The sequence below is a fragment of the Eschrichtius robustus genome, chromosome 15 (assembly GCF_028021215.1).
Source record: "Eschrichtius robustus isolate mEscRob2 chromosome 15, mEscRob2.pri, whole genome shotgun sequence".
In the NCBI taxonomy this organism is placed as follows: domain Eukaryota; kingdom Metazoa; phylum Chordata; class Mammalia; order Artiodactyla; family Eschrichtiidae; genus Eschrichtius; species Eschrichtius robustus.
The window spans coordinates 61,713,695-61,739,928 of record NC_090838.1 but is presented as its reverse complement, the minus strand read 5'-3'; the positions used below and the strand labels follow the sequence as shown (position 1 = coordinate 61,739,928).

At 44.8% G+C, this 26,234-nt stretch overlaps 1 protein-coding gene across 8 annotated transcripts in view; it reads right to left on the bottom strand.

Moving 5' to 3' along the window:
• DYSF (dysferlin) overlaps positions 1 to 26,234 on the bottom strand; it is a 233,158-nt gene that overhangs the window by 22,969 nt on the left and 183,955 nt on the right. For all 8 annotated transcript variants that reach the window (XM_068564056.1, XM_068564058.1, XM_068564060.1 and 5 more), the window contains 7 exons: positions 16,414 to 16,512; positions 8,747 to 8,875; positions 8,270 to 8,425; positions 6,645 to 6,736; positions 3,881 to 4,051; positions 3,109 to 3,251; positions 915 to 1,054 (listed from right to left, as the gene is read on the bottom strand). In XM_068564056.1, coding sequence (XP_068420157.1) covers positions 915 to 1,054; positions 3,109 to 3,251; positions 3,881 to 4,051; positions 6,645 to 6,736; positions 8,270 to 8,425; positions 8,747 to 8,875; positions 16,414 to 16,512 — 930 coding nt within the window. The remainder of the gene's footprint in view (positions 1 to 914; positions 1,055 to 3,108; positions 3,252 to 3,880; positions 4,052 to 6,644; positions 6,737 to 8,269; positions 8,426 to 8,746; positions 8,876 to 16,413; positions 16,513 to 26,234) is intronic.

The following is a 26,234-nucleotide window of genomic DNA, read 5'->3' as shown; positions in this document are numbered from 1 at the left end:
GCGGGGGGCGTTCGACCTTGGGGACGGTGTACACAGTTGTGGAGGCTCAGAGAGCATGGTTTAGTGATCGGGGCTCAGAGGGTTTCCACGACAGGAAACCACTCTACCTGCCACCCCTTAGCTCCCTCTTTCTCTGCGAGCCGGCTGTTACCTCTGTCCCCATCTTACAGAAGAAGGAGCAGGGATTGACCTAACTTCTTCTGGTTCACATGAGCGTGAAAGAGCTGACATTTCAACACCTGCAGTGCCACTCTGGGGAGTTGGTGGCCATGCCGCCAAGGGGAGGAGAGCTCAGCTCCAAAGAGCAGAGAAGAGGTCCTCTGCATGTCCACAAAGGCACCTTAGTGCCACAAAGGCTGCCTCGGCCCATCTCTGCCTGCAACCTTTTCTCTCCTCCTCCTCCTCCAATCCCCTCCAGGAAGCCTCCCCATGTCAGCCCTGGGCCTGCTGTCCCTCTGCCCTCCCCCCCGTGCCTGGGAGGATTCCCCTGGCCCTCCTGATGGCTGCTCTGCCTCTCTGTCATAGACTCGCCCTGTCTGACCTCCCCACTGCCCAGCACAGGGTTGGCCATCTGGGATGTCACTGACTGATGGCAGGGGAGGACTCCCTGTGGCCAGGCTGAAACAGCGAGGCATCAGAGTGACTTGTGGGCAGCCAGAGGTCCAGCCTACACGGGGATGGAGGAGGAGCCTCATTCCCCAGGCCCTGAGGCCTGCAGGCAGCCAGGGGAGGCCAGGCTCAAGAGGTCCCCTCGTAGGCCAACAATGGTAACCATTCAGGCTGTGGAGAAACTCCACAAGGAGGGATTAGCCAAATCCCGAGGTCTCCACTGGTGCTTCTGGGATATCCAAGCTGTCCTTGGGGCGGGGTAGCTGAGGGTCAGGGGCTCTGGGGCCCGAGGGTGGAGGTCCTACCTGCTCGATGTCCGGCTGCAGGGGACTATAGAGGGGCCGGGACTCCACGTGCTCAGGGACCAGGCCCTGCTGCTGCAGGACATGCAAGGCCAGACGTTCCTCCACTGGGCCCAGGTGTGGGTTCGGGACCCTGCCAGCCTCTGCTCCAGAGAGAAGACAAAAAAGTTGCCAGGACTGAGTGAGCAGGAGATGGTAGGGGGGCCTGAGGGCCTCGGGAAGCTGCTAACCCTGCAGCCTCACCCCGAGCCCAGACACACTTCTTCTGGCCCTCACGTCTCATTCTCTGTAGGGGAAACCTCGTTGTCCACAGGCTCTGGGCTTAAAATCCAGATTCCCCATTGCCATCAACTCTACCAAGCCTCTTCTGTAAGCTCTCCTTCCTTTTTCCCACCCAATACAACTTCTCCCCACCCTCCAAAGCCCACCCTTTCCAGGAAGCCCTTCCAGATTGCTCTCAACTCTGAGGCTCCACAAGCTCTTCTCCCAGATTGGGCATCTAAGTGCTCTCAGTAGCATTCTCTGTTTCATGCAATCTCTTTGATTAGTAGCAGTAGCTAAAATAATAGCAGTAACAGAGAACACTTATAAAGCAGGAGCCAGGCACTGTTCTTCATAAATATTAACAGGGCTTGATCTTCAAAGTAACCCTAAAAGGTAAGTGCTATTATTAGCCCCATTTCACAGATGACAGACATGAAGACTGGGCAGTCACACAGCTGGGTAGCAAGCAGGGCAGCTGAGATCACACACTCATTAGGAAAGGCGCATGACTGGATGTGAATACCCCTCCCTTCCCCTGCGTGCTTCCCAGGTACAGCTCTACCTGCCAGGGGTTGGGTCATGGACTGGTACTGTGGGGGGGGTGAGGACACGGGGGTGGTTCTGACCCTGACAAGCCTGGCCAACCAGCCAGCAACATGAACTTGGAGCTCCCTTGACAGAGACCTTGACTGGGGGTAGGAGGGTCCACATGTGCCTATACACACATACACACACAGGTCTGTGCACTCAGGTGTGCCATGTTCACCAGCACCGATTCTAACGTACACACACATACACACATTCATCCATCAAACCTGCCCTGCCCACTTTAATAGTTGCCACTAAGGAAGCAGCATTGCAGAAGGACCACCGGGCCAGGAACCTGATTCTGCCTCTAACCAGCTGGGTGACTTTGGGCAGGTTGTTAACCACTCGTGGTCTGAATGGCCTCATCTGCAAAAACAGGGAGATGTCAGGCCTCACCAACTCTAGCTTTCTGGCTTTCTTTTCCTATGAATTTATGACCATGAGCCCTGGTTCCTGTGCTTAAGCTGCTCACAGACTAGCAGAAAGAAATGAGACCACCCCTAAAACAGATGCATGTTCTACAGGAAAAGAGACTGGGGGAGGGGTTAGGGCCTAATGGAAAGGAGCCTGGCTCAGCCATGACCTCGGAGAATCAGAGAAACGAAGAAGGAGGAGGGGGATTTGAGATGAGGGAGCCAAAGCCTCGCTCCCCTTTTACAACCTCAGCACCAGCTCTGACATCAAACATCTCCGAAACCAGCAGGAGGCGAGGGGCCAGCTGGGCCTGTAAACACCTCCGGGGAGTCTGAGCTGCTCTGGGTGGGCCGTGCAGGCCTATGAGCAACTCAGACACGCGGGGAGCACATGGCAGGACCCTCGGCATGAGCGTGAGGCAGACCCAGAGAATTAGGCAAGACGGGGGCTGCAGGGCTTCCTGCCACCCTTTGGATGTATCAGGTGCAGGAGTTGTGACTGGGGGCTCAGAAGGTACCATCAAGGTCAAGCTGGCAGACTAGTATGATTAAGCAGAAAACTTTCTCAGCGGTGGGCTGTACCCAAACTCTGACCAGTCTGCCCACCCAAAGCCAGAAGCAGACTGATCCTAACCATGACCCTGACCCTGGCTTCAGACTCACCCCTCATCTTGTCCTTAGACAGGCCCCAACCTGGTCTTAGCCTGAGCTCTGACCCTGACCCACCCTGACCCTGGTCCCACCTTGACCTCGAATTTTCACAATGGTGTCCCAGGTAAGTACTGGTCCCAGGAATACCAAGTGCAAGTTTAGTCCGTCTGTGCTGCCCTGTAGAGACCCAAGACCACACCGTGCTGGTGTCGGTTGTGTCCAGTGGCTACATCCAGCAGGAGAGGACCCACAAGAGAGAGGGCGGTAGCGAGAGAACTCACCTATTTCTTCAATGGTGTATTCTTTATCCTGAAACACTACACGGTCTGTCCGGTACACGGGGGCCTTGAGTCTGTGCTGCTGGCAGAACAGGTGGAGGAGCTGGGAGGGATGGAGCTGATCCCTCCACTGGTTGGGTCCAGAGCTGAGGCCCAAACACAAGACAAAGATGAGACGCTCCAGGACACTGACGGGGGCAGAGGTGTGTGCAGTGACCTATGTACCCACACGCATGGCATCACCCACCCTTCACTTTGACCGTGGGCACCCTGTGTGATTGTTCATCATGACCGGGGAGCCCATTTCACACACAGAGAAACTGAGGCCCAGAGACAAAAGGACTTCTTTACATACACATGGAATTGGAACTGAAATGTTTCCAATTTCCAGCTTTAGAGAATCAGACCCAGACAAGACCCAAGTTGGCAGGAAGTGGGTGGGGCTGGCCACACGTGAGTTCACCTTGGGGCCCAGTGGGGCTGTGTGTCCCATTGTCTGTCTCCTTCCTCCATCCCATCTCCAGGCCCCCCACGGTGCCTTAAGGAGAACTTGATTATAACGACGTGAGGAAGAGCTGGGTTCTTAGAGTCAGATAAGCACGTCAAACCCTAATCCCACCACTTACAAGTCCAGGTCTCAGTTTCCATATCTATGGAGTGGGGATAAGACCTGGGCTGACTGAGAGAGACAGTGTCTGTGCCGTGCTAGGCCCATGCTGGTACACAGTCAGGGCTCGGCCCACAGTCAGGGAAGCAGCCAGCGCCCTGCACCTACACGCAGTAGGTCTGGGGGAGTCCGCAGCGAGCCCCAAACTTGGACAGCAGCCTGTTCTCCAGGTCGATAACCGTCTCCCCGATCTTTTCGTCCTTGGAGAGGAGGTCGTAGTCATAGAGGGTAACCTTCAGGTCCTTCTCCAGAGGCAGAGTGCAGGTCAGCTCGAACATCCTATTGCGGGGGGAGGGGGGCGGGGAGGCGGGGGCAGTTGTCATGACGACACCAGCTCCCAGAGGTCACCGGACACAGCGCAAACTCAAGTGGGTGGCAAGGCTGGAGCAAGAGCTAGAAAGCCACCCCTGGCCTCCTCCTCTCCCGGGACTGGCCTGCAGTCCACCCTCCTCGAGCCTCCTAGAGCTCTTACAGCACACCACCCACAGCACTCCCGGTGCTGGGCTTGCCTGAGTGTGTGTGTGTGTGTGTGTGTGTGTGTGTGTGTGTGTGTGTGTGTGTGTGTGTGTGTGTGTGTGTGCGGTTTTCCCAAATAATCTGAGCTGGGCATATAGCAGATGCCACAGAATGGACGAATGAAATGAAGCACAAGGTTAAAAATGAAGTTTCAACCAGGACACCTGGAGACAAGAGATGTGAAACTCCAGAGCCAGGTGCCAGAGCTCCAGAATTTACCAAGGGCATGGCCTGGGATCCACTTTCCGGACTCCTGAGGCTTCAACACTCCTGCTGGAGTGGAATGAAGAGAGGATTTTTGCGGAGGTTTCTTTGAAGAGAGCTCCTGCCGTGCTCTGAGACCCCCCGCCACCTCCCATGGAGGTCAAGTGTAGTTCCCTGCCACAAGCCTGGCACCCAAGCTGTGGTCGAGGAAGCACAGGCAGCTTGTAGCAGAGAGGAGGTGGGGGGTACGTTCGGGAGGAGCTGAGCTCCCGTCCTGGCTGGGCACGGAACTGCAGTGCTGCCTGCGGAGAAGGGGGCTGCTGCTCTGAAGTCTGTCCCACGGGACCTGGGGCTCCAACAGCGAGAGACTGTGGGGCGGCCCATCTGAGAACGGGTTGGGGGAAATGGGAGGGGGACACCCACTACAGGGACCCAGCACCTGCCACATCCCAGGAGCTATGTGAGGAGGGCTCAGGGGGTGTCTCTGAAAAGCCCACAGGGAAGCAAACATCTGCCACCCAAAGGGTGCCGGATGGGGCGAAGTCAGCACTTGAGATGGGCCCCTCCTCTCACACAGGCTCCCCAGTCCTGGCCCTGCAAGTATGGCGAAGGACGGCAGGAAGGGGCGGGGGGGACACTGGGCAAAGACCCTCCTCCCCTCCGCACACACCCCCAAGGCGCACACGCTGTGCCCAAGGTGGACGCAGCTGCGAGAGGGAGCGACTGCCCTCCAGCCATCCGGTGCGCTCCCGATGACACGTGAATGCGCGTTCTGGTTACCAACTTGAGACGGTGGGCGGACGGCAAAGCGGACTGTCTAAACCTGAGCGAGAAAGTGGCCTGCCTGCCACAGTTTCCACTCAGGGAGTGAGGAAGGTCACCCGCGCAGAATACATGTTTACAGGAAACTGGCAGACAAAATCAAAGTTGTGTCTGATTATGTCCCATGCGTTCTGCTGGTCAACACGTGGGTGACAGAAACAAAGAGCTCCTGCTGTGGATTCACAGAGGCTTGACAACCCAAGCAGAGCCGGTGGCCGTGATCCGAGGGAGATGGTGAAACAGAGAGGGAGAGGCGTGTTTCTACACTAGCGCCCCTACCCTGCCCCGGGCCCTGCGCGGTCCCATCAGCCTGGGGCCTCACGCTGGCCACTGGGGCTCACCAAACAGGGTTCTTCTCTTCCACCCACCATCCTCCCCGCAGCCCTTCCCTCCAGTTCCAGCTTGGCAGTGGCTCATCATTGGCCAGGACTGTTTCCCCTTCAAAAATGGCATTTCCCCTGGCTGATTGGGTCTCTCTGAAGGGCCAGATGACTACAACTAACTCAAGAGACACCGGTTCATGAATCCAGTGTGTCGCTTGACAATATTGGTACATGCCTTCTCCTACAGGTGCTAGAGAAATAGCTGCCAACCTCCCTCAAGGTTCTCCTTTCTCTGCCCTAAATACGCTCGCATCCAAACAGCAAGCAAGTCAGGAAGCCTGGGAACTACTCCCGTGCAATGGGCCCTGCTTCTTCCTTCCTTCATTCTTAGATTTTAGGAAGCATTTTACCCTCTTGAGTCCACATCCTTCCACTATCTGCCACAGATGAACGTGCAACAGTAAAAGAGAATAACTACTAAATGTAATAGGAATCCTGGATTAGATTCTGAAACAGTAAAGGGACATTAATGGAAAAATTGGCAAAACCCTAAGAGTCTAGAGTTTAGTTAATAGTAATGAGCCAACATCAATTTCTTAATTTTGATACATGTACCATGGTTAGGTAGGATGTTAATGGCGGAGGAAACTGAGTGATGGGTATACAAAAACTGTACTATCTTTGTAACTTTTCTGTAAATCTAAAATTATTCCAAAGTAAAAGTTGATCTAAAAAAAAGAAGAATTAGCAAATGCATGCTCTGGGTTTCCATTTAGATTTCTGATCTTCAGGGTAATTGTTTAACTAGGAGCTTCTGCCAGGACTCAAGCCTTTAGCGCTTAAGGAAGCGCTAGCTGAGGTTACCCCCCTACAGACACGCAAGATTTAGGGAACACAGCTTTGCTCCAGGAGATGGGGACTTCCCAGTGGCGGCCACATCGCTCCCGCTGGGCTGTGGGTTATCCAGACTGGCACCTCCACCCCAGACCCAAGCCACCACAACTTACTTTCCAAACACAGGCTCCAGAGTACAGGGGATGTAGTTGTCCTGGTCACTCACCGACTTCTTCCCTATGGAGATCCTGATGTAAGGATCACACTGGAGGAGGAGAAGGAAACACTTCAGCGACATAACCTTCCTAACACGCTTCTGAGGCTCCTTCATTGCTCTGCCCCTCAAAGGGGCAAGGGGGCCCACCATCAAGAAGCTGCCACCTGCCAGGCCAGCAGCCCCATCCTGCACACCACCCCCGACGTGGGCTTCTAGCCTCGGCTCTGGCAGTGGAAGCTGGGCGCCTAAGTCCTCCATACTCCCAATCCACTGCCCCACTGGGAGAGGGCGGGTGGGGGCCAGGCCCATATCCTCAGAAACATGCCAGTTTGTGTGACATATGTGACTGGGCCAAGCTGGGGTCCTGTCTGTGACCTCTGCTTCAGCAGGTGGAAAGGGAGAGAGATGGCCAGACTTTTTCAGCCCAACGCAGCCTCCTACAAGCAGCAGCATTCCCTCAACTAGCCTGTGGAGCAGCCAGGACCAAAGAATGTTTACGGTCAGTCTCAGCACCAGGAGGGCTTGAAGTATATAAACTGGACCACAGCCAAGTCTTGGAGGCCATCGGTGGTGCCTGGGTGGGGGCTGTTCCATCCCGCCCTGTGATCTCCCAGCAGGGCATGGGCAGCTTTTCTCACCTTGAAAAGCAGGGCACCAGGGACAGGACACCAGGCCCCTACCCACAACCTAGGACACAGGCTAGGCCCACACCTGTCTAAGGAGACAAGAGAAGACCCTAGCCTCGTACCTCTGAAACCCACTGTCCCCCACTCCTGCCTCGCCTCTTCCTCTTTCTCTCTCTTCCCAACTTTACTCTGCTCCTCCCCTCATCTCCCGGTAGCTCCAGACTCCTGCCCTCCCTCAAGCTCCCCTCCTTCACTCAGGGTCAGGACTAGAGTAGGTCAGTGAGGTACTCGCCTCAGGCACAAAATTTAAGGGAAAGACAGAAAAGCTTAGTAATCAAAATAAACAACACTTTAATGTGACATTTTAAAAATTAAAACCAATACCAACAGTCCATGATGAACAACATATCAAAATTTTAAATAAAGACAGGATCAGGATTGCTGATTTTTCCTTTTGCCTCAGGCTCCACCGTGGCCAGGCCAGCACAGTTACCCATCATGTTCCACCCCTCCTTCTTCCCTTCCCAGCCCACAAAGTCCTGTCCCAGCCTACACCATCAATGTCCCTTGTCCTTATGCCTTATCCTTGTGCTAAACCTACACTAAGGAGTCTGCTCCCAAACCTTTGCCAAGGTTTTTGACTCCTCCTAAAATATGGTTTTCTTCTCCCTCCCAGCCTATCACAACTCCATCAATCCTTAAGAATCCTATTCCTTCCAGGAAGTCTTCCCCATTATTCCAAAGTCTTGTACTGACTTTGGCCTTTTCTGACCTCCTGGAACACTTGGCCTTGATAGAACTCCAACGCAGTCACACCTCAGGTTTGTACATGTTTGTCTGGTTTCCCCACTCACTGTGAACTCCTTGGGGCAAAGTTTGTATCCAAATTCTGCAGCCTCTTTGTACCCCAGCCTATCATTTATTCCAGGGGAGGTGAGAGCTCTAGGAATGTTACCTTCCCATTGGGGTCCTTGGGTTGCAGGCCAAATGCTCGGATAATGTAGATGCGGACCAGGCATTCCTGGGGCCCTTGGGAAGCCAGCTGGTGGAACTGTCTTGGGGGAATGGGGATGGCCGGGTCTTCTGGGAGGGGATAAATTTTGAAGAGGCCCTGAAAAGAAGGAGGGGTCAACTTTAATTTTCATCCTCAGTGTCACCAATACAGTCACCACTACGTCCCTTACTCTCATGTCTGCCAGAGTCATCACCACTGCGATCACTAAGCCCAATGCCATCCCATCACCCCCATCACATTCTGCATCAGCAGCATCACCGTCCCCGCCGCCACCTCCATCACCCACATGGTCACCAACCGCAGCACTGGGGTCACTACTGATGTTACTACAGTACCTCTGCCCCCACCCCCTTCACTCATTGCTGCCACTCCGGTCTTGGGCCCCCCTGGGTTAGAGACGTGTCCTCAAGGACTTACCTTAAACTCCCCAATGACAGATGGGTCTTCCATTTCCTCCTGAGTCTTGCCCCGGTAGAGCTTGAAGGTGTTACAAAAGTCAGACAGGCCCTCAAAGTCCTTCACATTCTCCAGTGCTGTGTCATAGACCTGCCATATGGGGAGACAAAAGAGGGGGACAAAGGAAAGAGAGAAAGAAGAGGGAAAGCAAGGAAAGAGGAAACATGACAGTGTTCAAGAAAAGAAAGGAGAGAAAGGACAGAGAAGAAAATGAGGGGGAAAAGCCATAAGCAAATTAGAGAACAAAGGCCAAGAGGAAGGCAGGTGGGAGAGGTGGAGGTAAGAGAGGGGGCCAAGAAGGAAGAGAGGCAGAGAAGAAGAGAACAAAGGCAGAGATAAAAAGGATGCAAATAATGGAGATGAGAGAGAGAAATGGGGGGGTGGGGAGACCAGAGAAGGGAGTAAGAGGGGAAGACATTTGTTCGACGACGTTGGAAAACAGGGTTTTCTGATTAATCCAATATTCTAGATACCCGAGAGTCATCAGATACATGGGTGGTGCATTTTTTGAGAATAAGATCACAGTCAAACAAATAAATGAAAAGTTAACTGACTTTTTATTTGAAGATCAAGACAGAACTCTAGAAGATTCACAAGTCAGCAAAATACTTACTGTCCAGGATGTCCAAATGGCAGTGGATCAAATACTGGGCTGAGGAAGTCTTTTGAGCACCACTTTAAATTTGTCAACTCAATTTATTTGTTTCTCTCCTCTCAAACAATGACTTTTACTTGTTAGAGCATTGCTTAGACTTAAACGAAGCAGTAGTCTTCTATTATAGATGATAAAATGTACCTAATTAATAGTGATATTAACCCACTTAATATACATGCTAAAATTGGCTATATCTGAAACTGACTGGCAAGATAGTTGGCCCTCCATATCTGCGGATTCCATGTGTTGAATCCACAAATATGCAACCCGTGGGCACAGAGGGCCTACTGTACTTCAGGTAAGTTCCTTTCTCATCTCGCTAAACATTTTTTCTCATTAGGCCTAGCTCTAGTTCTATCTCTTCCATGAAGCCCAAGTTCTATCTCTTCTAAGAAATAATTAATTACATGAGTGATATAGGTTCATTATTAAAAATTAGAAAATGTAAGTAGATATAAAGAAAATATTATTATTGCCTTAAATTCTGATCTCCAAAAATGACAATTAATTATTTGGTTAACATTTGGTATGTATCATTTTGAATATTTTCTTGCCATATTTATATAGTTGCATCATTTCAATCAAAAGACCAATTCTTCGAGGTGTCTATACTACCGTTTTCTCTTTTCTAGTTTCTTATTTCTGCTTCTATTTCTATTATTTTCTTCTACTATTTTAAGGATTTTTTTTCTTCTAATTTCTTCAGTTGAAATTTTAATTACTTTGTTCCCTCTTTTCTGATAAGGAAAACACTTATTGCTATGAAATTGCCTCTGCTTACTACTGCCTTAGTATTGCCCCATTTGTTTTCATGTATAATGTTTTCATTTTTCTTTTCTTGGCATTCCATAATTATAGTTTTATATTTACTTTTTGATCTTAAAGCTAGATGTGTAATTAGTTTTCTTTCTTTTGTTTTAACATAAGTTTTTAAGGCTATAAACTTCCTCTGAATACTGCTTTAACTGTAACCAGTAAGTTCTAAAAGGTAGGGTTTTATCCTTGCTTCCCAGATATTCTGCAATTTCTCTTATATTTTCTCTTTCACCAAGAATTGTTAAAAGAGAGTTGTTTTTTTTTTTAATTTTCCAGATAGAAGTTTTTTGTGCTTTTGAGCTTGTTATTAATTTCTAACTTTATGGCATTATAATCAGAAAACATTGTCAGTATATTGTCACTTTTTGAATTTTATTAAGATTTTCTTTATGCTCTATCACATGGTCAATTTTTGTTTTGGGGTTTTTTTAATTAATTTTTGTTGGGGTATGGTTGCTTTACAATGTTGTGTTAGTTTCTGCTGTGCAGCAAAGTGAATCAGTTATACATATACATATATCCACTCTTTTTTAGATTTCCTTCCCACTTAGGTCATCACAGAGCATTGAGTAGAGTTCCCTGTGCTATACAGTAGGTTCTCATTAGTTATCTATTTTATACACAGTAGTGTATATATGTCAATTTTGTAAATGTGTCATAGGGGTGTCTCTATTTTCAAGCTACCAGGTTCAATCAGGTTAGTAATTACTTTAGTCTTCTATATCCTCTCATGCTTTTGTCCCCTTGATCTGACATGAATTGAGAAAAGTGAATTAAAATCTCCCCCACAAACCAGTATATTTCTATTTCTTCTTCTATCTCTTGTAATTTCTGTTTTGTAAATATTGAGGTATTATTTAGCACATAGATATTCTCATGACCGTCATAACTAGGAATTGCAGCATTTAGCATTCTACAGTGCCAAGCTTTGTCTCATCTAATTTGGGGGACCTGTGTATGCTCTCATCTAATATTAAGATTGTGACTTCTGCTTTCTTTTCATCTGCATTTGCCTGGCACACATTTTCCCAATCTTTTATTTTCAACCTTTATGAAGCTTTTTATTTTAGAGTTAGATTTTGCTTTGAGATCTGATTTAAATTTTGTGATTAATAAGTGATTGATATGACATGTATTGATATGACAGATATGTTTGGTCTGGTTTTACATTTGTATTATATTTACATAGTCATGTAATATGTTTATATTATATTTTCTAGTTTCATAGGGTTTTTCTAAAAATCTTTGCATGGTCTGTGTGTGTGTGTTTTAGTTTTTCTGAGAGCTAAAATGACCTGAGTTTATGCTCTAATATTATTATGTCTTTAGGGGCAGTATTTATGGGTTCCGCACTATAGCAATGATAAAATAATCAAATTTTATCTTCCTCCCTCTCCCTCTCCATCATCTAGTTTTAGACAATAGTATCTATCTTAATGTTTATGTTTGTGCTGTTTGCTTATACTTTGCTTATATGCCTATTATTTGATTTGCCAATTTTATTTTTTATATTTATATATTACATATGTTAATAGCATAAACATACCTTTTTAACCACTTTAAGTGTACAGTTCAATGACATTAAGTACAGTCACACTTTTATGCTCCCATCACCACCATTTATCTCCAGAATTTTTTTCATCCTCCCCAGTTGAAACTCCAAACTCACTAAACAATAACTCCCTTTCTCCCCCCACCCCCAGCCCCTGGCAACCATCATTCCACTTTCTGTCTCTATGAATTTATTACTCTAAGTACTGCACATGAGTGTAATCATACAGTATTTGCCCTTTTGCAACTAGCTTATTTCACTTAACATAATGTCTTAAAGATTCACCCATGTTGTAGCATGGGTCAGAATTTCCTTCCTTTTTAAGGCTGAATAATATTTCATTGTATGTAATTACCATATTTTGTTTATTCATTCATCAGTCAATGGACATTTAGGTTGTTTCCACATTTCGTGATTTGCCAATTTTAAATAATATCTGTCAATTCTATTTATTCTGTAATATGACTATCAGTGCCCTTACTCTGTATTCCATCCTCTTTCCTCCTTTACCTAACTTTTGTCAGTTTTATCATTTCTACATTTTCAGTATATATGGTATTTACATTCTGTCCAGTTACCCTAACCCTCCCATTTGTTTCCATCTTAGGCCTAAGGTAAAATATGCTCACAACCATTCCTTTTGTTATGGTTTTCCCAATTACATCCAAGTTGAGACAGCTCCTAGATGAGCTCCAATTCATCCCGTAGGAGTCCCTCAAGACAGGCTCCTGGGAGCCATACTACCTGTCTCCTGAATGTGAATACCTGTGTGTCTGTAGCCTTTACGCTTGAAGGGCAGCTTGGCTGAATGTCAAATCCTTGGGTCACCCTTTCTTTCCCTGATGATCTTACACATGGTGCTTTATCGTCTTTGGGCATTAAATGTTGTAGAGAAAGTGAAGTCACTTTGATTTCTTTCCTTTTTTAAATTATTTAAATTTTTGTGGGGGAGAATGTATGACTACCCAAAGAATTTTTTCTTTATCCCTAATGTCCAATAACTACACTAGAATATGTCCCTAGGTTGACCAATCTGGGTCAATTTTTCCTGACACACAGCAGACCTTCTAATATGCGTACTCAAGTATTCTTTCATTTCAGTGAAGTTTTATTAAACTATCAACTGTTTGTTTTAGTTCCTTGTTTTGGTTGTCCTCCTTGCGGACTCCAATTATGCAAATGTTGGATCTCTTTTCCCTGACTACTATGTTTGTCATTTTCTCTTTATTCTTTTATAACTCTTTCTTTATTTCCATTTCATTCTGTCCTCTATGCCCCTTTCTGTGTTTTCCAATGTGGCCATTCTGTCCTGTGCTCCTTCCAATTTCATGTTTTCTTCTCCTTTTTTCCTGAATCTTACTAGCTCATATTTCACATCTTCTCATCTCACCATCCCTTCGTTCTTTTATTTCTGCTTGCATTCTGACCACCCTATTTCTAAAAAGTTAACAGCAAAATCTTTCATCTCATCTGTTCCTTGGAGAAATTTTTCTGGTGGGTATATATCCTCTTCTTTTGGTTAAGTTTTGTTATATATTCTCTCTTCTTTTTTTCATAGTATTTTAAAATTAATACTGTGCTATTTTTTTTATTATTACTTGTCACTAAATGTGTTGGATTTTCCTAGACCAGTTATTTCCTTTGTTCCCATAACAGAGGCAGGCTGTTCCCTACAAATATGGTTCATCTGTGTGATTCTTGTGTAGCTCCACCTTCTCTGTTTCTCTGAACCAAACCAGGTCTAAGAGGCTTCTGTCACCAGCCTGAACCTGTCTCCAAAGTTCCCATGTCCATTGTTGTGAACAAAGGAATATTTTTATATTTTACAGTGAAACTTCAATTTCGGGAATTATATTTTTAACTATCTGTTATGAAAATTTTCAAGCACACACAAAAGTAAAGAGAATAGATAAGAAGTCCCCATGAATCCATAGCCTGTCTTAAATAATTATCAACCTTCTTTTATTAGGAAGTATGGGGTTTGCTGAGATCTGCTACCACTATGACCTTTCATCATTTTCATGCATCTTCTCTTCATTTACTGCCGAGTGGCTTCTACCCAATCTCAGTTGCCTTTGGACAGCCCTTACATGTATTTTGGAGTCTGCGGGTTTTATTTGTTTCCAACTTTTACTGAAAATGAAGTTTGTGGGTTTGAATGATTTCCAAAGAGAAAAAGTGAAAAATGCTGACTTATGCAGCCATGTTCATACTGGAAGTCCCAATAAAATACTTTTTAAATTTCCAAGTGGTTGGTCTTTTTGTTTAAACTTTTGTTATTAATTTCTCGTTTTATTGCATTTAAATCTGTCTTGTATGATTTCTGCTTTTGGTAACCTATTACTAACCTAATATGTGATCAAATTTTGTAAGTGTTCTCTGAGCATTAGGAAAAATGCATTTTCCATTTTTAAATTATTTTTATTCTCTATTTTAAAGCTACTCTTGCTGTAGCTTAGAAAATATTTACCTTGTTATTCAGATCTTTTATTTCCTTATTTATTGGTTGCCTGTTTCATCTGTCCAGGAAAGAGGTGCATTAAAAATCGCCACTGCAACTTTAATTTCTGTAACTTCATGCCTTCATTTGTGTGGGGTGTTACTTTATATATTCCTATCCATTTTTGCTTTAAGGATTTCTAAGCTTTATTGTTCCATACATTAATGTTTGGGAGTTTTTGCACTGAGATGTACATCTTTTATTTATACAAAACACTCCATTTTGTTTCCTTTGCTTTTTACTTTAGTTTCTATCTGTTTCTCTTTTGTTTGCACTTACTTTATTTTGTTTGCCTAAATATTTACTTTTTTAGCCATTCTAAGTTGTATTGTCTTAGATGTGTCTTTTAAAGACATTATAATGAATTTTGACTTTTGATGAAGTCTGAGTCCTTATCACTTAGTAAAAGACTGTAACCCAGTTTTATTTATTAGGAAAATTAATATTCTTTTTCTATTGTGTTTTTCTATGATTTCTGCTTTTCTATGCTTTCTTGCTGTATCTTTGTTTCCTATCTTTCACTATTGTGACTATGAGTTGTCTTTTTTTCCCTATGATAGCAATTTCCAAAATATGGGTTTTCCCCCCCACCCACCCATTGTGTACTCCATTCTCTCCATAATACTATAAGCTATTTTTCAAAGACCCATGTTGGTGGTGGTGGTTACTGATCCCTAAAGAACCAGCGTTTCTTCCAGATCTGCTTTTCCCCCCAGAAACAGGTTGAATGCATTTTGGTTTTAGACAGCCCATTTTCACTTGGAAACTGTCACAGATCTCAGAGAGGTCAAGCTGGTGGGCTGGGCGCCAGTTCAGCATCCGGCATCTGAGGGAGTGGCAAGGGTGCCAGGGCCATGGGCCACCCTGGCAGGAGTCCTCATTCTTACTTGGCTTTTCTCATTTTTTGGCAAGGCCACAGTACCACATGCCAGACTTAACGTGTCGGACCTTCTTCCTGGTACACAAATAGTTCTGTCTCTTTGCCCAGCCTCACACACCCACCTACCAAGTCAACAAAGAACTTGCTGCCTGGGGAGGCCTGAGCCTTCTGACTGCTGCTGCCTGAGGCCTCATCTCTGCCCCTCCAGGTCTCCAGGTACAATGACATGGGGGCGTCCAACGTACCAGAGGCAGCTCTGGCCACCTTGTGAGATCACCTTCTATACTGGTCACCCACCACTCCAACAAGCCTCAAGCCCCCTTCATCTAGTCCCTGTTAGGGAGCTCCTTGGGCTTTTCTTGCATGTCTGACAGCCTTGGCCCCCTCTTGCTTTCTAGGTAGGGCTGCCAGGTTTAGCAAGTGAAAATACAGGACACCCAGTTAAATTTGAATTTCGGAGAAACAACAAATAGTTGTTAGATAAGTATGTTCTGTGCAATATTTAAAGCATATTTACACTAAAATATTATTCATTATATATCTGAAGTCCAGTGTAACTGAGCATCTTGAATTTTACCTGGTAACCCTCTCCACGACACTATGTAACTCCTTCAGGGAGTAATTTTGAGTCACCTCTGGTTATCTTTTTTAAAAGTAGTCTGCTTTTAAAAAGTATAACCGTATTTGTGGAATTTCCTCAAAATACCAGAATTTGGCTGACTCATCCCTGGTTTTGTGTTGTTTTTCAGGCCCCGGGGTTTTTCTTCCACAGAAACAGAGTCTACCATATTTTTATATGTGCTGGGTAATTTCTATCCCAGTTGCAGAGGTGGGGGAATCAGAGGTACATTCTCACATTGACTTTCCTTTTAATTTTAATGGAAAATTTTTATAATAGAAAAGTTCAAATAACTTTAAAAGAGACAGAATAGTATAACAAATCCCTAAGTACCCATCTCTAAGCTTTAACAATTTTCAATATTTTGCAATTTCAATCATCTTTAATATTTTGAACATCTATCAGAGGGTGACCCACATCATCTAAATAATTCATCCTTACTTTTCTTGAGAATTTTAAAACAGATCCCAGGTATCATTTCACCCATAAATATATATGCATATACATATATGTATACATATATTCTCTTTCAGTTGCAGCTCCCGCTGCCCAGTGCGCATGCCCAGGGACTGCTAGACTGAAGAGGACATTGTGAGGAGGGCTCACCTTTAGAGTGTCAAAGTCCTTCTCCAGGTAGGACCCGCACTTTTCCCTCTCCCCTATCGAGGCAAAGAATTTGCTCCACCAATCAATGAACTCCTCCTCCTGAGTGGGTAGAAAAAAAGAGACCGTTTCAGAAACAGAATTTGCCAAGCAAGGTTCTTCTGGACCAACACCAAGCAAGGCTGATGGGCTGGCCTGGACTGCAAATCTCTCCTGCTGGTGTGAGTTCGGGGGAGCAGAGAGCTGGAACTCCCTGCCTCTCCAGGGGCCAACTGTACAGTTAGGAGAAAGGTCTTCACACCTGCTTGGTGTTGAGAGGCAGAGGCTCTCGCCCTGGCCCTACCTACCTTCACTGTGTGATTCTGTTAAGCTCTTGGGGCCTCCCTTTTCCTTTCTGTGAAGTGGGCATAATCATCACAGGCCCCTTGCATTCCAGGGGCATACTGAGGCTAAAATCAGAGGATACATAGGATAACTCTGTGGGGGGAAATGTCAATAAAGTGTTATTTATTAATAAAATACAGTAGACCCAGGAAAACTCAGACCCCAAAGGGCTATCCTGATCCCCCCCAGACTCCAGCCAAAAAAAAGCTTCCAAAATCAGAACTTAGTCTCCTGCAAGGTCAAATCAAGGCAGAGTCCCTGAAATTCAACAAATACTAAGTGCCCATTATTCAAAAGACACTATGCTCAATGGGGGAAATTAGGTGAGAAGAAAGGAAGTTTGTGACAGCACACTCTCTGCCTCTTCCTTCCTTCGCTTATTCAAATTTGTGGGCAAAGGTGGACGGGCCTGTTGGGGTACACACTGGTCTCCCCGCCTTTTAAGTCTTCCTGGACAAGTCCCTCTTGGCTCTTGTGTCTAGAATGCTCCTTCAGCTGTGTTCTGTGCAGGTGTCCGGTCACCCAGGGAGTCAGCAAACTCTCTGAAGGTGGGATCATCACTCTCCCCGGCCTCCCCCAAAACCCACGCAGGCCCAGGCACTGGGTCTGTGCTGCCGGTACCAGTAAAGCTCACCCAGTTCCATGGGAAGGGCCCAGGACAAGGTGTCAGGAGAGCCCATTCTGGGGCCTGCTTTCCTCCTCTGTATGAGGCAGTCAACTAGGGGATCTCCCAGGAGCTTGCTCTGATTCCATAAAATGAGCTGAACCCCATCATGAGTTTCTGGAAATGCTGGTGCTCCCTTTAGACCAATGCCCAGTCCGTCAAGCTCCACCTTATTAAGGGTTAGCACATGCTGCAGGCAGACCAAGGGAACTTGAACAGGTACAATGGGGAGAGCGTGGACTGAGGTTCTCAGAGTCTCCACCCATCCTGGAAGTACGGCCCTAACACCATCTGTGTGGCCAGAATATGGTGCCTAGACAGAGCACCAAGTGGGTGCCAGAGTAAGACTGAGTCTACAGAGAGTCTCTGTCTGACCAACTTACCAGGAGGATCTTCTGCAGCCAAAAAGGGGAAAAGAGGTTCAGGTGGGTTAAGATACAGGGTAGCAGAGCTTTCTGAGTTGTAATGACTCTCAAAACAGCCAGCAAGGCAGACACCAGCCGTGATGTTTTAAGTTCAGTTTGAAGAAAAAGATGCCACAGATGAATAAACATACACAGACACACATATCAAACTCACCCAATCACGGACACACAAAAGAACATATTTACACAATCATGCCCAAGAGAGATGTATATGCTGAAATGCACATATATCCCCCCAAAGTACACACGCTAACACACAGGCAAATATGTACACAGAGGTAGGAATGGTTAGAATGGAATTCAAGTTAGCTGTTTGATTCCTCTTAAGTCTTTCTTTTCTTCCCCAGCTCAGATACTTAAAGATCTGAGTTTATGACTCAGGCTCAGAGTCAGGCATAAACAGGCAACAATCAGTGTGTTTTGTACAAGGAAATGACAGGAACACGATAGCTGTGGGAAAGTCATTACATTTCCCTCAGTCTTGAAAAACCAAGTAAACCAAGTATTCTTTTTAAAAAAAGAATATGGAGACAGAGACTCTGAGTAATATGATTAACAGTGTCATTTAAATACACAACCATCATGTAATCTAAAAACAGAACTTACACCTTCTTTTCCAGCACAATTGGAGCACTTAGAAAAAATTAAAAGCCACAAAGCCAATGTCAATAAAGTCCAAGGAATAAACCCATTACCGGTCACACTCTCTGACCTCAATAATAAAACTAGAAACTAATGAGAAACTCAAAAATCAAAAATCCCAACCTTTTAGAAATTTAAAGATGTACTCTTAAAACCCTTCTGAGTCAAAGGAAAGACCAAAACTAAAATCACAGATCCTTAGAAAATACCAAGAGTAAGAGGGCTATGTCTTAAAATTTGGTAGCCAAGTCTGTACTCAAAAGAAAATTTAGTCTTAAATATTCTTGCTTTTATACAAAAAGAAAGAAAATAAATAACCTGATAACTCAAGAAATTAGAGAAAAGTAGGAAGATAATTTGAAAATGATGAGTAGAATTATGGAGAATATTACAACTGATAATTCAATCCCAGAGCAAACTTTCAAAAGACCAATAAAATAAACATTAGATTATTTACCAAATCTAATGTTAAAAAGTAGGTACACCATTAGGAATAAGAAAGATCAAATAAAAAGATATTATGGAGAGAATAAAAATATTAAGAGATTTGCTACACCCATATCAATGGGAAAACCTTGGAAAATCTAGATGAAGTAGGTGACTTTCTAAAAATATATATAAATTGCCAAAATTGATTCAAAAGTAATAGAAAACATGAAGAGATCACTTCCTGAAAGTGGAAGAGATCTCAAAGAACTACCTCCAAAAAAGACATCAGGCCAAGATGGTTTCTTTGGTGGCAGGTTCTATCAGTCTCTCAAAGAATAAATCATTCTTTGTTCCACAGCATAGAAAAAAAATGAAGTTTCTCCCTTTCATTTTGTGAAGCCTGACCAGGGGACACACACACACACACACACACACACACACACACACACACACATCAATCCTATTCCTGAACAGAGATATAAAGGTCCTAAATAAAATACTAACAAATAGATTGCAACAGTAGATTTTGCATGGATTAGACTGGATTATTCCAGAATGCAGGAGTGGCTCAGTATCAATAAGCAAGGAGAGAAAACCCAAATGATCATCTATAACAGAAATTTGCAAACTATGGCCCGGTAGCCAGCCACCTGGTTATGTAATTTACATATTGTCTGCCTCTTAACTACAATAGCAGAGCTGAGTAGTTGTGACAGAGACTTTATGTCCCCCAAACCTAAAGTATTTACTATCTGGCCATTTAAGAAGAAGCTTGCCAACCCCTGATCTATATAGGCAAAAAAGAAGGGAGTGTGAGGGGTTATAAAATTGTTATAAAATTTTTAGTTATTTCTAAATGAAGCGCTCATGAATTAAGAATAAAAGGAAACTTTCTTAGCATTGTAAAGACTATCTTCAAGCAATAGACAGCATTGTACTTAACAGTACCAGGCTTTCTCCCAGAAGGGAGTCTGTCTCAGGGTCCAAATCCTGCCACTCCTAGCTGTGTGACCTTGGGCAAAACTTAACTTCTCGGTGCCTCAATTATCTTGTCTGTAAAATGGAAAAATACTAGTACCAATTTGACAGAGTTACAGTGAGGAATAAATGAGTCGTATGTATAAAGTGCTTAGAACAGTGCCTAGCACAGTGCTACTGACAATAGTATTGCTTTTTTGTGTGGACCAGGTTAGCTTCTGGCCAAGGGCTGGCTCTCTCACAGACTGCCAGCAGGAACGTAGCTGGCCACAATCTTTCCAGAAGGCGATCTGGCTGCATGTTTCTACAGCCCCAAAAATGTGCCTACACTTTGACCCATCACTCCCGTTCTAGAAATCTATTCAAAGAAAGTACTTATAGATATGCATAGAGATTTAACAACATTTATAACAGGGAAAAACAACTTAAGCATCTGACAATAAGGAACTTTTTGGGTAAACTGTACATCCATGTGATTAAATGTTGTACAACATTAAAAAAAATGATGTAGAAATGTTTATTGACATGGAAAGTTATTCACAATGGATGAGATTTACAACAGGTTAAAAACTGAATAATGAGAATTCTTTTTAATTAAAGGATCAAACCCCAAATGTTCACAGCAATTATCTGTGAATGATAAGATTACAAATGTTTTGTTTATTCCTTTCATTTTTGGGTATCACTCAAAGTTTCCTAATTTTTCATTGTATGCATGTATTCCTTACATAATTTTAAAAATGAAATATTTTAAAAATAAAGAACAATAGGAGGATACTTCAAAACACACCACCAAGAAAATGAAAAGGTAATTCACTGAACAGGAGAAAATGTTTGCCCATGTGTATCTGATAAGGTGATTTGTAACCAGAATATATAGAGAACTCACACAATTCAATAATAAAAAGATGAATAACGCAATAAAAATGAGCCATGGATTAAAACAGACATTCCTTGAAAGAAGATACACAAATGGCCAATAAGCACATGAAAAGATGCTCAACAAGATGCTCAACATCATTAGCCATCAAGGAAATGCAAATCAAAACCACAATGAGAGAACATCTCACACCACTAGGATGGCTATAACCGAAAAGTCAGATAATAACAAGTGTTGGTAAAGATGTGGAGAAACTGAAACCCTCATCTACTTCTGGTGGAAATGTAACATGTTGCAGTCACTTCGGAGAATAGCCTGGCAGTTCCTCAAAAGATTAAACAGAGGGTTACCACTTGACCCAGGAATTCTACATCTCATTATATATCCAAGAGAAATGAAAACTTAAGTCCACACAAAAACTTGTACATGAGTGTTCATAGCAGCATTATTCATAATAGCCCCAAAGTAGAAACAATCCAAATGTCCATCAATGGATAAAGAAAATGTGATGTACCCATACAATGGCACATTATTTGATAATAAAAAGCAATGATGCTGAGTTGGGCGATTGGGATTGACATGTATACAGTGATGTGTATAAAACTGATGACTGATTAAAAAAAAAAAAAAAAAAGCAATGAAGGGGCTTCCCTGGTGGCGCAGTGGTTGAGAATCCGCCTGCCAATGCAGGGGACACGGGTTCGAGCCCTGCTCTGGGAAGATCCCACATGCCGCGGAGCAACTAGGCCCGTGAGCCACAATTACTGAGCCTGCGCGTCTGGAGCCCGTGCTCCGCAACAAGAGAGGCCACGATAGTGAGAGGCCCGCGCACCGCGATGAGGAGTGGCCCCCGCTTGCCGCAACTAGAGAAAGCCCTCGCACGGAAACGAAGACCCAACACAGCCATAAATAAATAAATAAATAAATAAATAATTTTTTAAAAAAAAGCAATGAAGAACTGATACATGCTACAACTTGGATGAACCTTGGAAACATTATGCTAAATGAAAGAAGTTCATATGTGGTCACAAAAGATCACATTGCATGATTTCATTTATATGAAATGTCCAGAATAAGCAAACCCATAGAGACAAAAAATAGATTAGTGGTTGGGAGGAAATGGGGGACAACTGCTCTTGGGGTACAGGATTTCTTTTTGGAATGATGAAAATATTCTAAAGTTGATGACGGGTGATGGTTGCACAACTCTGTTAATAAACTAAATGCCACTGAATTGTATACTTTAAATAGGGGCTTGTATTTATGTGGATTATCGCAAAAAAAGCTGTTAAAATAAAAAAGAACAGATGATAAAATACAAGCATATAACCTCTAACAGAAGAACAAAAGCAGAAATCTCAAGTATTTATTTTAAGGAAATTAGAGTTAAGATTTTTTGTTTTTTTTTTTTAAAGAACTAGCAATTGACCACCAAATAGGACTTAAGTCTTACCACACTCAACTTTGCCTGGGAACTCTCAGCTGTAATTTCCTCCCCCCTCCAAGTTCCAGGTGATTTCTATGGCTGGTTCTCCTTTAGCAGACACACTGGTGAGGAGCAGGGCTGGTGACTTTCCTAACCCCTGGTAACCCCAGCTAGCCAGCTGCTCAGTGATTTCAGTCCCCCTTTTCTCCCTGCATCCTGCAGGTAAGTCCTCTTCTAATCGTCCTCATTCTTGACAGAAATGAGACATGCAGCAGAATCATAATTTACATCCTAGCTAGTTTATATTTGGCCTCTTTGCCCTTCCCCACTTCTAAATTCCCTTGGCCCTCTCTTGCTCCATTGTATTTCTGGCCAACCAAACCTAGGTTTAAACCCAGCTCTTCCCCATCACATCCAACGTGGCTGAAAAATAGCAAACCAGAGGCTGGTCTCACTCCAAGTTCACGTCACAGCCTCAAGTGGGTCCACTGCTGTCGTCCACTCCATCTCAACTCCCTGGTCCTCTGCTCTCCCCCCGCCGGACATGAGCATTCCACACCTTCTCTTTTCCTCTCAGCCCTCTAACACCTCCTCCCTGTCGTCACTCTGGGCCAGTGACCCTGCTTCCTCTTTCTCTTAGAACAGAAGCAATCAGAAGAGACCCCACCCCCTGCAAGCCCACCAGCACCGGCACCACACCTGCCCTCCCTCTTGTTACAAAGGTGCTCTGCTTGCACCCCGACCCAAGGCCACCCCTGCACTCATGCCCTCTGACCCATTCAAGGATGTGATCCTCTTCCCCCTCTCCTGTGTCATCACGCTTCCCTCTCTACTGGATCATTCCCATCGGCGTTCAAACATGTGACACTAGTCCCCCATCATTTAAAAAGAAAACTCTCAAACAGCACTTTTGGCTCCCACCTACTTTCTTTTCTTCCTTTTACAGAAAAACGCCTAGAGTTGTCTACACTTGTCTCTAGTTCTTGTCTTTCCATTCTCTCTGCTCCACCGCAAGTTGCCTGTCAAGGTCACCGAGGACTCAGGTCTCAAAAATCAACCAGCAGCAGTATTTGATAGAGGCAGTCACTTCCTGTCTTTGAAACATCCCCCTTGCCTTACAGAGCATCACGGCTGTGGTCCTCCCACCCTACTGGCCACGCCTTCTCAGTCTCTGTTGATTCCTCCTTGTCACCTGTGCTTTGATCATCTGAGTGGCCCGGGGCTCCAGGCTCAGACCCCTTCTCCTCCCCATTCACTCTTACTCTCTTGGGGTTCCCCTCGAGTCTGATGTCTTTAAATAACATATACACTGAGGAACCCCACATGGAGCTCTCTCCAACCTGCATGACTCCTCTGAACTCCAGCTGCCTGTTTAACATCTCTGACTAGACATCTAATAAGCTTCTCGAATGTGCCATCTCCAGAATCCAATTCCTACTCACACCTCCCACCCACCCACCTGCTCCTTCCACAGTCTTCCTCTTATAAGCAAGTGCAACTCCGTCCTTCCAGATGCTCAAGTCAAAACCCCCGCAGTCACTTTGGACTCTTCCTCATGCCCCACATTCCATCCATCGGTGAATCCTGTTGGCGCCACCTTCAGTACATACTGAGAATCAGACCGATTCTCCCCTATCACCACGGGCCTGGTCCCCATCGTCTGGATTGTTTTTTGGGTTTTGTTTTGTTTTTTTAACATCTTTATTGGAGTATAATTGCTCTACAATGGTGTGTTAGTTTCTGCTTTATAATAAAGTGAATCAGCCATACATAAACATATATCCCCATATCTCCTCCCTCTTGCATCTCCCTCCCTCCCACCCTCCCTACCCCACCCCTCTAGGTGGTCACAAAGCACTGAGCTGATCTCCCTGTGCTATGCAGCTGCTTCCCACTAGCTATCAATTTTACATTTGGTAGTGTATATATGTCCATGCCACTCTCTCACTTTGTCCCAGCTTACCCTTCCCCCTCCCCGTGTCCTCAAGTCCATTCTCTACATCTGTGTCTTTATTCCTGTCCTGCCCCTAGGTTCTTCAGAACCACTTTTTTTTTTTTTTTTTTTTTTTTTTAGATTCCATATATATGTGTTAGCATATGGTATTTGTTTTTCTCTTTCTGACTTACTTCACTCTGTATGACAGACTCTAGGTCCATCCACCTCACTACAAATAACTCAATTTCGTTTCTTTTTATGGCTGAGTAATATTCCATTGTATATATGTGCCACGTCTTCTTTATCCATTCACCTGTCAACGGACACTTAGGTTGCTTCCATGTCCTGGCTATTGTAAATAGTGCTGCAATGAACATTGGGGTGCATGTGTCTTTTTGAATTATGGTTTTCTCAGGGTATATGCCCAGTAGTGGGATTGCTGGATCGTAGGGTAGTTCTATTTTTAGTTTTTTAAGGAACCTCCATACTGTTCTCCATAGTGGCTGTATCAATTTACATTCCCACCAACAGTGCAAGAGGGTTCCCTTTTCTCCATACCCTCTCCAGCATTTATTGTTTGTAGATTTTTTGATGATGGCCATTCTGACTGGTGTGAGGTGATACCTCATTGTAGTTTTGATTTGCATTTCTCTAATGATTAGTGATGTTGAGCATCCTTTCATGTGCTTCTTGGCCATCTGTATGTCTTCTTTGCAGAAATGTCTATTTAGGTCTTCTGCCCATTTTTGGATTGGGTTGTTTGTTTTTTTGATATTGAGCTGCCTGAGCTGCTTGTAAATTTTGGAGATGAATCCTTTGTCAGTTGCTTCGTTTGCAAATATTTTCTCCCATTCTGAGCTGCACCAGTCTTCTAACTGGCCTCCCTGCCTTCACCCTTGTCCCCAAATCTATTCTCAATACGACAGCCACACACATCGGAACACATCGCCTCTCTGTGCAAATCCAGTGATTTGCCTACTCGCTTGGAATAAGGCCAAAGCCCTTACAACAACAGCAAGCTAAAGTCTCTCGTGATCAGGCCCTCATGCCTCCCCCACCTCACGTCCTTCCATTGCTTCCTCACTCACGCTGCTCCCGTCCCGGTGGCCTTCCCTGTCCGCGAACATCGAACGTCGCCAGAGCCCTCATGCTCCTCCCATGGCAGGAAGTCTATTCCTCCCCTGGGTCACTTCATCACCTCCTTCAAGTCTTGACTAACTACGATCTGTTTTTCCCTCCTTATTCACCATATTTTAAATCACCATCCCCCTCCCAGCAATTCTCATTCCCCCTTCCTTGCTTTTTCTCCCTAGCAATTATCACCATCAGACACTCCATATATTTCATTTAGGTACTTGTTTATTATGTCCCATGATGGCAGAGATCTTTATCTTTTTTAACGCTATACCTCCAATCCTTAGAACATTGCCTGGCACATATTTGGAGGCCAGTAAGTATCTGACGGATATATGAATGCCTAGACAGCGGGGGGTGGGGAGGCAGGATCCTTGGCTTTTAAATTTCCTAAAGCAGATAATATGCCATTAAAAAAATAGGTTTAGGGCTTCCCTGGTGGCGCAGTGGTTGAGAATCTGCCTGCCAATGCAGTGGACACGGGTTCGAGCCCTGGTCTGGGAAGATCCCACATGCCACGGAGCAACTAGGCCCGTGAGCCACAACTACTGAGCCTGCGCGTCTGGAGCCTATGCTCCGCAACAAGAGAGGCCGCGATAGTGAGAGGCCCGCACACCGCGATGAAGAGTGGCCCCCGCTTGCCGCAACTAGAGAAAGCCTTCACACAGAAACGAAGACCCAACACAGCCAAAACTAAATAAATAAATAAATAAAGCCAGAAAACATCTTTAAAAAAAAAATAGGTTTAAGAGGATGTTCTTTCCAGCCCTTCTCCCGCTATTTACAGAGGAGATGAAAGAGTAGAGTGGGAGAGGAAGCAAGAACCAGCATCTGTGAGGGTTTCTGGTAAGGCATCCCCACACCCTCCGCCACAGGTTAGCCCCAAAGTGTACACGGCATAGACCCCTCCGTAACCTTGGAGATCT